At 37.9% G+C, this 12161-nt stretch overlaps 2 protein-coding genes across 7 annotated transcripts in view; both read left to right on the forward strand.

The window, feature by feature from the left end:
• Positions 1–12161, forward strand: part of rgs20 (regulator of G protein signaling 20) — a 192292-nt gene that overhangs the window by 109420 nt on the left and 70711 nt on the right. The gene's annotated exons all lie outside the window — the stretch shown is intronic.
• ctnnd2b (catenin (cadherin-associated protein), delta 2b) overlaps positions 1–12161 on the forward strand; it is a 91706-nt gene that overhangs the window by 59169 nt on the left and 20376 nt on the right. For all 6 annotated transcript variants that reach the window (XM_051883149.1, XM_051883151.1, XM_051883148.1 and 3 more), the window contains 2 exons: positions 8295–8427; positions 9363–9576. In XM_051883149.1, coding sequence (XP_051739109.1) covers positions 8295–8427; positions 9363–9576 — 347 coding nt within the window. The remainder of the gene's footprint in view (positions 1–8294; positions 8428–9362; positions 9577–12161) is intronic.

The raw sequence follows: 12161 nt of genomic DNA on the forward strand, positions 1-12161 counted from the left end.
ATTTCCTAAATAAGGGGTCAACTGCGGGTCGCATGTTCACACCCTGCTAGAGCTTACCTCTCTTGGCTGCACAAATCATATTTATGTGACCGTTAGCAGCTCTCTGAGTCCCCAGTTCCTCTTATGGCTGTCAAAACAGTATATTAGAGGTTCATTCTACTGTAGGGTGAGAGCTGTCAGAATTACCCATCTGTAATCTCAAACTGACTGCTGGTTAGTTGCCCCACACAACATGATTTACTGTAGTAGAACATATTATGTTGGTTCTGGAACAATATAACCTAACCTTAACCTGCCCAAAAGTAAATGATATATTAATATGAACATTGTTCAGCGCCCCTAAGTGTATCTCAGGATGACCAAATAAGGCTGTTAACCAAGGTACTACTTGGGCAAATCATGTTAAAGTCGGCATGAAATGGAAATTGCGATCAACTTTAGTAAAAAATAATGATGTGCATGGATAAATCATTTATAATAAACATATTCCATAAAAATAAAAATGGTCAATTTTGATTTCATTGCGACTTTAAATATGAAATGTGTAACTAACAACTGTAAACAGAGTTGCTCAACAATTACTGTTGTCAAATATGTTTCCCAAACATTCCCCCTATCTTCCATTGGTTGGACAAGCAGATAATCCCGCTCCAAACTCAAGGTCAAGCCAGTATTGCTGTGTTGTGGCAGTCAGTGATAGGAATCGTAAAGATTCTGTCAGCATTTACTCACAATCATGTCCTTCCTGACCTTTTTTTTGTGTGTGTGTGTGTCCATACAATAAATGAGAAAGATAGTCATACAGGTTTGAAATGACAGTAAACTGAGTAAATTATGACAGAATTTTTATTTTTGGCTGGACTGTGCCTTTAAGGTGGGATAGAAAAAAGGTATTTCAACATCGCCTTTATCCATGAACCCACAATTCTTTTGTATGCACACCGTCTTTGATTGAGCTGTCACATGTTGTTGTTACGGCGCTCATTTTCTTTCAGACAAAAGCACGCACCAGAATGGAAGTGCATGAAGTGCATGTTTCATGTGCTTGAAGCTTATTCAGCGCTTTGCTCTTGTTTGAATAGGAAAGCCAGGGAGCAAGCCGAGAGGACAGAGGAGCTCTATGCTCATTAGAGTGTTTGTTTTAACAGTGTGCACGCTTCAGCGGCTAAGCCACAAGCTAGAGCTGCAGTGATTACATGGGCTGGTGACTGGTCTTATTTACTCTGTTCAGCATGTGTAAGTTCTCTATTCATCTGCCCGTAATGCCAGAAGCTAGTTGTATGACATACAAACAGGCCTGCAGTGTGGCAGTTATGTTGGTGCTGCACACACTTTGAACATGTGGCACTTAGCAATGCCACTTCTGTCTTTGAGCAAGACATGACAGAGAACTGACTAATTGAGTGCATTGTTAGAATTTTCTTGTATTATTTTTGCAAAAAAAACGACACCGGTGTCATTTTTGTTATTGAGAGGAAAGCTTGCAGTACATATTTACATATTCATCTAAATGTCGCTCTCAACAGCGTGGGCGGCGTCTGGATGTTCGTTAACAGTACATTGCTGCAAAGGTATTTACAACTTAATTTTACTTCTAAGTAATGATGAAAAGAAACTTTGCAGTGAGTATATCGGGGCCTTGAATCACGTTCAGTCTCTTCTACGTCAAGCAATAAGTTGCTGGCTGCAGTTCACTTAATGGCCACCGGTGTCGCTAATAACAAGGGTTTCTGAATTCTACATAGAGCCCCTTTAACCTTGCCAATGAAATCACTGCCGAAAATAAAGGAAGTTAAAAGTTTTTTTTTTTTACGTTGGAGATGAGATGAAAAAGATACTGTGATTCATTAATTAAACAATTGTAATTAAAACATATAACAATGCACTATATATCTATGATTTCATAATTTGTTGAAATTCCTAAAGGAATGTTTGTTCTTCATTTTTTTAATATTTTTTTATTTTTCTATAATACTGTACATTATAATGTTGTGATGCAACATTCAAACTATTTATTTGAGTTTTTTAATACTACATAGTAGTATACATTTATAATATTAGCCATTTATCGGTTATTGCCCACAATAATTATTGTCTTATTGTATAGGCCATAATTTCAAAATCGACACATAACGAAAAACATACTGTTGAAGATCATATGTAAACATTGTTATTTGTGAGTGAATTGTTAGTATCTTGCAGTGTTTTTTTATATATTCATATATTATGATAAAGATGGTAGATTCACTAACAATGATTAATATGAAGAAAAAAATTAAAATTTGTAGAATAAATCCAATATAGTATGCTGCTGATTTCCCCATGTTAGCCGCTTCCCAATAAACTGATCCATGTGCATCTCGCATAAAGACTTTATTAGATTTACCTCAACTGCATCCCTTTCAAAATATCAATGCATTAACTCTATTTCTAATAATCACGCTCAGTCAAGCATCTTGAATGCATAATTTATGATGCTTTTATTTGGCTGTTTTTTTATGCCACGAAACATTCAGTGGTCCACAAGGGGTTTATCCTCTTCTTCCTCTGGCCCCGTGGGTTATTTCAGCTGTTGCGCTGCAACACGAAGCTGGGTTTTGTGGTGTTAATGTTTCTGCTATGGGGATAAAAGATAGGCTCACCTGACTGAACCAGAACAAAAGCCCAAACAAAGACCTGTCACAAACAGGAGAGTTTGTCTCAATCCAGTGAGTGCTCAAATGTTACATCAAACTCTGCTGAAGGATTTTCAAGCTGCATGCCTAGCAAACCTTTTATAAATCCATGGACAACAAGACCCATTTCTTTCTCTCTCTCTCTCTTTGTTCCAAAAACTAGCGAGCAGCCTTGCTGCATATATAGGCAGCACAGCAAAATCCCCAGTGTTAAATTAACACCCAAAGTGTACATATGAGTCCATCTTGCCGGGTGTTAAAAAGTAACTCTGAAGCATAGTTAAAGTTAATGAGATAATTGATTGATGATTGAGTGATGATTGACAATCAGTAGTGACACCTGATGTTAATAAGCAGAATCATTGAAGGAAAGAGAGAAAAAAGGTGTTAATTAATGTTTTATGGATTGTTTCATTTCAAGTCACCATGAAAGAGGTCAGCGTGTGCTTTAGTTGGGCTTTTGACGCTTTACCTTTTATTATTAGTTTTTCTCTGTCTGCTCCACCTTTGTGTTTGTAAAGCACATTTGTTATGACCAGAGAAAATATGATCTGGTCACACTATGTTTTGGTGATGATACTATCATTATGCAATGGCCTGATGTCATTTGGAGTCTAAATCTCTGACTGTATGCTTGATGTGTAGCTTTAGTATTAATGATGGTAGTCCTGTGATTTTACAGCTTGAGATCCAACAGCAGTATGAACAATTTTTTTTTTTTAAGAAAAATACATTATGCACAGAAGCTTCTGTGTTTAGACACACACAGACATCAAGAATCAGCATATGATTCTCAAGAACGGTGACAATAAATAAATACAAAATACTGACAAACAGATCAACTCTGAACATCACAAAACAAGCTACTGTCACAACAAAACAACAGCAAAATAAAAGCAAACATGAACAATCTATGAAAATTACAGGACAATTCAGCTGCATAATTTATTCATGCAGCAATGCATGATGGGAGCCATGGATGAGTTTTGATTGGTGGCTCCCATCATGCACTGCAACATGAAGCACTTTGATTGTCACCATTGTTGAGGGTCATATGCTGATTCTTGATGTCTGTGTGTGTTTTAAATAAACCTCAGATTATAGAAACTCTGCTGGATCTCAAGCGGTAACAGATTTAGTGTAAAGAAATATAACATCTATATGACCAGTTAACAATACTGGATGTCTCCAACAAATCAGGCCATTTCACAATGAAAATGTCATCATCAAAACACAATCATCATGGCTGTGCTTCCCAAAGCACTGTAAACCTAAACCGATCAACTTTAGCTTACAACACTTTTGGGAAATGCAGCCCAGATCATAATTTCTCTGGCCATAACAAATGTGCTCTACAAACACAAAGTTGGAGCAGCCAAAGAAAAATTAATGTTAATAAATGAAGAGTCAAGAGCCCAACTAAAGGAAATGCTTTTCACCATCATGGTGACTTTAAACTAAACTTTCATTAAAACATTAACATCTAAACATCTGTTAATTCTGAATGAGAACTTTTGTTGATGTATTACAGAAATAAAATCAAACTGGTTAATAATAAGTGTAATAATGTTTAATGGCTGGAAGTCAGTTGTAGTTGTCGTGTCTCTCTCTTTTTCTCTTGTTGTTTCTTCAGTGATTCTGCTTATTAACATCAGGTGTCACTACTGATTGTCAATCATCACTCAATCATCAATCAATTATCTCATTAACTTTAACACTGCTTTAGTGTTACTTTTTAACACCCAGCAAGATGGACTCATATGTACACTTTGGGTGTTAGTTTAACACTGGGGATTTTGCTGTGAGCATACAGTCAATGAACCTCACCACACAAGTAAAGCCTCTCACAGAAGACTAAGTTGATCTCAGTAGAGTTTAATAGAGTGCTAAAGTAATAGAATGATGTAATTTTGTGAGCCAACCCAGAAGATCATCATCCTTGTTCCCTCGTCAAAAAACCAATAGGATTTTTCCTTTGCCTTCTGTGTTTTTGCAGAAAATAAGCTCTGTGACCAACATAAGTCTGATTCTTACACACTTTGTTCATCAAGGTAATCTTCACAGATGAACACAACTTTTAGGAATTTTGAAGCCTAAATACAATTGCCAGATGTGAAAAGCTAAAGTGAGGCTATAAGAGAACTACACTTGTGTTAACCACTGACCTTATTTTAGGCAATTAACCAAAAACCCATTTAAAAAACCCATTGACTTTGGGGCAATAAAGCCAGAAGTTTCCTCATTCCTGCAGCACTCTATATTTGCATTTTGTTAAGCTAACTGGATGATACTCTAATAAGCCTGAAAATACATAAATATTGGGTAAAATAAATTTTTAATTTTTAATGTATTTTTTTTCCAATGAGCAATGAATTTCCCACCCTCTCTAGAGGGACAAATGCTGATTCTCCTGTTTTTTGTCAAAGTCTGCTTGCATACCTTTAAACACTGTCTACGTAGGCAGCACACTAGGTTTTGGAACAGAGCCTCTCTTGTTTCTGACTGTTAGAATGAAGGTCAACGCTTAGTTTAATTGTAGGTGGTGGATCCTGCAGGTGAAGTTTAAGGGACAAACGGTTTATTAGTAGACCAGCCACCCACCCACAGCATCTCTAGATGTCAGACCACGAGAGGTGAAATCTCAAGTCTGAGAGCGCACATAACGAAAGAGCTCTCTGTTCTCTGTAGCGTGAATGAGTCATTTCCAAGCCAAATCCTTCTCCGGCTTTGGCAAGGAATGTCATTTTTTGCAGGCCTGGGCTCTGAGCAGACGTTCGATTATTCATGTTTGGTGATTAATGGTAGGTTCATCCCTGCTTCAACGGTTTGTCACAGTGACTGGAGCTGTGCTGGGGGAGTGGCCTCACCCAGGCATTAATTGTCATAATGGGGAGGTTAAGGATTTGGCTGCCAGTGACAGACCTGACAGAGAGGAGGGAGTGTCACCAGGCTGCAGCAGCTTGCACTCTGCATATGTGCGTGTCCCTGTTGGACTGGCCTGCTGGGAATGATTCAGGTTTAATGATGCGAACGAGGACGAGCAGGGTGCCATTACTATTCTGACTTTAATCATAAATGATATAGTCGGTTTCTAGAGCAGCAAATATCTAATAAATCGGAGTGCCCTGCTATGCACATTTAAATCATTACTACACGTTTAGTTCTCATCGCTTATGTATGCATTCGTTCATGCTGTGATGCTGCATTATCCATGGGTGTAGAGCAAAACTGTGACTGCCCACTTCTTCAACGGCCTTGGTGCCAAAGATATTTCCCTGTTCCTTTTTTACATTAGTAAAAAATCGACAATGACACCACCAACTTGCTCGGTACAAGATGCAGGTACAAGACTGTGTATCCACCTAATTTTTCAATGCAGAAGTAAGCTATTTTCTGTGAATTTCCAATTCATTAGCCACTATAGGTAAACAACTAGAAGAATAACTAAAGTGCAGTAAATATTAAAACTATCTGTGGTACAAACTAGTGTTAATGACAACGATAATAAACAAATACCAGTGTGCAACATCAAGCAGCATAACAGAATCTTTTTGAACCGCTAACCGACTTTTAAGCCAAAAATGGCCGTTCCCACTTATGTTAAAAATGGCAAATTATGTAATCGAATCAAGAAGACCATTTTCGTTTTGTTCCATTTCATTGTGTTCATCAGAGTCTCAACATATAATTCTACAGTGGCTTCACTTCATTATTTTAAATGACAAAGCAAAAATATGTGAAGCAAAAATATTTACAGTCTCTTATGCAAATTACAGAGCAGTATCTTACATATTGTTTATTGAACTGTTGTTCACATTCACAAGGTGCTTGGTTTTTATATGGTTGTATAATGTTATTGGTTGTATTATCAATATTAACAGTATTATTATTAGCTGCTTACTGTCAAAGCAGCTAGCTTTAGCCTTTTGCTTTGCTAAACACAAATGTCACTTCTTGATGAACTCAGAAGCTGGTAAAGCATTGGGGTTATGCCTTTTGCTTTATTGCCCTCTATATGGGGTAAACACTGAGTGAATAATTTCACTTTAGTGCACTAGTTAATTAACAGAGTCATTTTAGAGCTTCTGTCAAAAATGTATTTACACTAATTAACCCAGAGTTGACTTGGGTGACAGCGCCACATTGATTACCATATAAACTTCATCCATTTTACAGCCATTTTTGTGTTACGCTTTAATTACTGATTAACGCAAACATTATCAATTAGCCCGCTCCTGTGATTTATGACAGCCTGCTGTCATTGCATCTAATGCATTGGAGAGTTTGTGGGCAATTCCGACCCTCTGTAATGTACTCGGTTCCCTATTTTTGTGAACAAAGCCCTCAACATAGGAGCTTAGTGAGATGTGATTTAAACACGCATTCATTTCTCAAGGTTAAACAATGATAAAAAGCAAAGTGAAAACAAAGTGCCCATCTTACAGGATTATCTCCTTTTTGACCTTTTCCCAATGGATCCCATTCTTCTTTTCATGACCGCAATTGCCCGCTCAGGTTTACTGGTTGTGCTAGAGAGAAATGGGACATGCTACAATAGATGTTTCCCATGGTGCCTCTTACCCAGAAATGTTTGTCCATCATGTTGCTTTTTGGCAGCATTGCATTTTCTCTCTGCCTCCACCAGTGTCTTATTTTTCCTCTCTTCTCTTCCATCTTTTCTTGTGTTCTCTTTCTATCATTACCGCCCCATCTCTTTCATACTGAATCTTATTATTTGAATCAGTTCCTCTTGTTTGACAGCCTCTGACATGGAGTAGCATAGAGACAGTGTTTGCTGGTCGGAGGAAAAGAGAGGAAGAAAAAGACTTGAATGTCAAGCACAATTTTCTTCTCTCTTGCCTACATGCAGTATGCGTGTATTTTCACAGCAGACATCAGGATGGTATGTTGAATTTGTTCTTGCTGCTTTCCTAAATCATGGTGTTGGTACTGATATTCTAATGGCAAAGTCACGGGACCCAGGGGTTTAGGAAATGCAGATCTTCCCCTATGGGGTTCCAGGCACCTTAGGACTGCTCCAGGCAATAGCACAGCTGTCACTGATACCCGTTATAAGGCCGACATTTCTGGGAGGATGTTATTGTCTGTATAGATTACCCGTGATCTGACATTCCTCTGCAGAAAGCATGAAAATCTGAATTTAAAAAATGATCACTGACGTGTGGTATCTGTAAAACCTTTGTTTCTCATGTGCTATTTTTTCTTTTTCTTTTTTTTTTCTCCTTACAAGCACTGTCATACATCATATTTTGAGGTTAATTTGTTTTCATTGTTTAGTGGCATTCGTTTCAATGTTAATAAGTATAACTTAACTATTTTCAAAAGAGAAAACTAGTACATTTGACAGCGGGAGATCACAGATGTTGGCAGAAAGTTAGAGTATGTTGCATTCGGTTTGATTAATTGCGAAGAGAAACATTCAGAGACTCCAGAGAGGAGAATTTAAAAAAATATATATGTTTACACACCATATAAGAGAAATATGCTGTTTTATTTTATGATAGACACCTTCACAAACATGCTTTTTTTAATGTTATATTGTTTCTTTATGTGAACGCTTCTCCATGTTCACTTTTGTGTGTATATGTGCCTCTTCAGGGAATTTGGCTGGAGGGATCCTGAACTGCCGGAGGTCATCCAAATGCTGCAGCACCAGTTTCCATCAGTACAGTCCAACGCTGCCGCCTACCTCCAGCACTTGTGCTTTGGAGACAACAAGATCAAATCAGAGGTAACTCCTGCATAGCAACATCAAACACATTCTGCATGCTCTACATAAGCTATGTACTAGTAAATCTTTGCAGTGGGGTGTCAGGCATTGCAATAGTAAATCCAAAAAGGAGAAATGCACGACGCAGAGTGAACAATAAACACAGTATTTAATAATCCAGAAAGGGCGATACAAGAACATAAGTTCAACACGAGGCAAAGAACAGAGAACTCAAGGCTGAAATACACAGGGAGACATAATGATAGACAGGTGAACATAATCAGTAAACAAGGGAACAAACTAGCACACACTAGGAAACTAAACTGTCTTAATATGTAGCCAAGGAAACTAACTAGTGGCAGGAAAGTGAGAACAAAGGAAACAGGTACAGGAACTAGAACTAAACCAAAACAGAACATACATGTGACATGGGGATTTCAGCTTCATTTGAATTTCCATGCTGGTTCAGGCTGGTTTGTTTGTTTGTTTACAGTAAGTGTTGGTATGGTCATTCTAACTTAGTGGTTTTCAACTGGTGACCCAAAAATGGGTTGGTTGTCTTTTCAGGATATGGACAGAAGGAAAAAAAAACATAACAGTGTATAATTGGTATAGCAAAATAAACGGTTTATTCGCCACTTGATGGAAACTAGTCAAACTAGGCAGATGCCAAAATGGACAGGTTGTATAACATGCCGCTTTTCTCCAAAACCTGTTATGCTAATAAATGATGTTCATTTATAAATGTTTGAAACTTTAAAACATTTTTTTAAAGAAATAGTGGAAACTGTGATCAGTGTTTTTACTGACACTTTTGTTTGATTTAATGCACTGTACTGGCGACCAACATCTAAACCGATAGATTTAGACCCTATTCTTGTGATCTTTTCTGCAGGGTTGATTGATAAAATTTTTCTAAAAATGTCTACCAATATTTGTTTGGCTCTGTGTATCAGATACGAAGGCAGGGTGGGATTCAGCTGCTGGTGGACTTGCTGGATCACCGTATGACTGACGTGCACAGAAGTGCTTGCGGCGCACTTAGGAACCTGGTTTATGGCAAGGCCAACGATGACAACAAGATTGCCCTGAAGAACTGCGGTGGGATCCCTGCACTCGTGCGACTCCTGCGCAAGACAACAGACGTGGAGATCAGAGAGCTGCTCACAGGTGCTCAGGACACATTAAGCACATTTATTTCTCATTCCTTCTCCTTTGTTCTCTGACGTGACGGGATACTGGCGAGAAGTAATTTGTTTGTCCACACTGAAAGAGGAAATGCTGCAGAACTTATGCTGCCTTTAAAGGCGACCTATTATACCTCATTTTACAAGATGTAAAATAAGTCTCTGATGTCCCCAGAGTGTGAATGTGAAGTTTTAGCTCAAAATACCCCACAGATCATTTTTTATAGCATGTTAAAATTGCCACTTTTGGAGGGTGAGCAAAAACACGCAGTTTTTGTGTGTTTCCCTTTAGATGCAAACGAGCTGCTGAGGGCGGAGCTTCAAGAGCTCATGCAACAACAAAATAGGACAATCTCATGCACTGAAAATGTCAGAAACTGTAGCATTGTTCAGCCTTATGTGTTCGAACCGGAGTCGGACAATGATGCCTACAGAGCCAGAGAATATATGTTGCATTGAGATATACAGGTATAGTTTAGATTGCAACAGCTACTCTGTTGTCTAAAAGGTCTCCTTTTAGTGCACCTGGGAAACTCGTACCTCGGCGTTCTTCATTATGACATTCCACGCATTCAAATTGGAGACATAACATGGAAGTTGCATAAACAAAACAAAAGATTATATTGTGAACAATAAACAAAAATAACTACTTCTAATTTCGAAATTATGAAAATTATTAATTCACTTACTTTATTACTTATTTCAGGAATCACAACTAAAAACTTTACACCATTTGCTATAGACTTGCTTTTCACTCACTGCCCTCTATATTATATTATATTATATTATATTATATCATACTGTATATAGGTTAGTTTCCCCCATACTTCAAATCAACATGCCTTGTGACAACAACTTGTGTATCATCTAGAATTGCAAGTTTCAAACTTTTAAGCATGACTCCGCTTGGTCATTCATATGCTTGGAAATTGTAATTAAAACAATATTTCCAGCTCCACTTGAAAGGCACAATACTTCAAGTATATTATGCAGTTACAGTGTATGAAAAGAGATATTCGACCAATGCGATTTCACAGTGGGCGTGAACAAAACATCCTGTTTCTTTTGTGTGGTGCCTGATTAGGACGTGGTGTCTGCCCCCTATCTTTGAATGGATCTTTATTTCCTTTCTTACCGCCTTTTTTGCATGTTCAGAATACAAATACATTGTATATGACCTTTCTGTCACTATCTCAGGCTTCCTTATAATTGGGCCCAATTTGTTAATCAGCTCTCCTAGAATCATCCGCTTGTTACTGTAGACCCCACTACCCATTAAATGATTTGTTAATGATCTCCTAATTGGTTAGGGCTATAATAATTAAGGATAATACCAGTGCTTGGCATAGCCTCTTTGGGGAATTGTGTATAATGAGTCTTGACGCTCTGACAAAAGACAAAGGCTCCTCTAAATCCCCTATAGAAATATTCCTGGTACAGAGACAGTTCCTGAGAGATGTCGGAAAAATTGGGCGGCAATTTGCTTTTTGAGGCATTTCATAAATGTCAGATGCTGAATTGTTGGGAGACGCTTCAATAGGACGTTGCGGCTCCCTTGTGTTTCAGCCTGGTGAGCAATCTAAATGTCCATCAATTGAAAAATCACCATCCTCCTGAATCCAGAGCTCCGAGAAACATCTAAAATGTTTCAAATTGAATATAGGCAAAGTTGAGCCTGAGTGGCACTTGCTTATTACCGCTCCGTGTCTTTCGTCTTCGATGAAATAGATTATAAACATTTGGAAAGAGGGGAGAAGCCATTTATGCTTTTTCAAAGACAATTAATGTTTAAATAAGAGAGCGGTTCAGAACAGAAGACAAAGAGTCCTCTAGTCAGTCCGTAACAACAACCCTCTAGCAACATTTCCTCAGACCTGCTGGGGCCTGTTTGAGCTCAGAACTCTTCGTTCTGCAGGTGGCTGCATATAAAATAAGTCTTTGATGTTTAACAAACAAGATTGGATAGGATAAAATAAGATAAGATTAAATTGGCTGGGACAGAGCTTGCAGAGTGAGTCCATTTCATGCTTTTCAAAAGAAATGTAATGAAAAATAATAGTGATATATGTTGCTTACAAAAAGTTGTGAGAATGCATGGCCAATTTTGAAAGGTTGGTCAATGGTGAAATACGCTTTTTAGAACCAGATGGTGTAGTTACAGTGTAGTTAGGAAGTTACTTTGAGCCCTTGGATTTAATGACCTCAACAGCAGTGAGACACCCAAATAGCAGCCCCCAGGAGCTGGATTTAGAAACACTAGTAAGAAAGATGTTTCTTGCCACTACTAACTCTTAAAAACACTATTATAGAGTCCCACATAAAGATTCAGTCGTTTTGGGTAACTAGCATCAGTGGAAGGTATCAAACAAATGACAGGAAAACATCCATAGGCAGCATTCTGATTTACATACTTCTACCATGTAATAAAAGTATGTACTTTGCTGGTTATGCAAAAGTACTTACTTTTGAATATGTAGCAACAACATTAGATGTATTTGTACTCTTTGGACGTACTAGCATGTCATAAAATTACTTTTTAAAACCACTTTGCTGGTACTGTTTGAGCTT

The sequence above is a fragment of the Ctenopharyngodon idella genome, chromosome 2, assembly GCF_019924925.1.
Source record: "Ctenopharyngodon idella isolate HZGC_01 chromosome 2, HZGC01, whole genome shotgun sequence".
NCBI classification, from domain to species: Eukaryota; Metazoa; Chordata; class Actinopteri; order Cypriniformes; family Xenocyprididae; genus Ctenopharyngodon; species Ctenopharyngodon idella.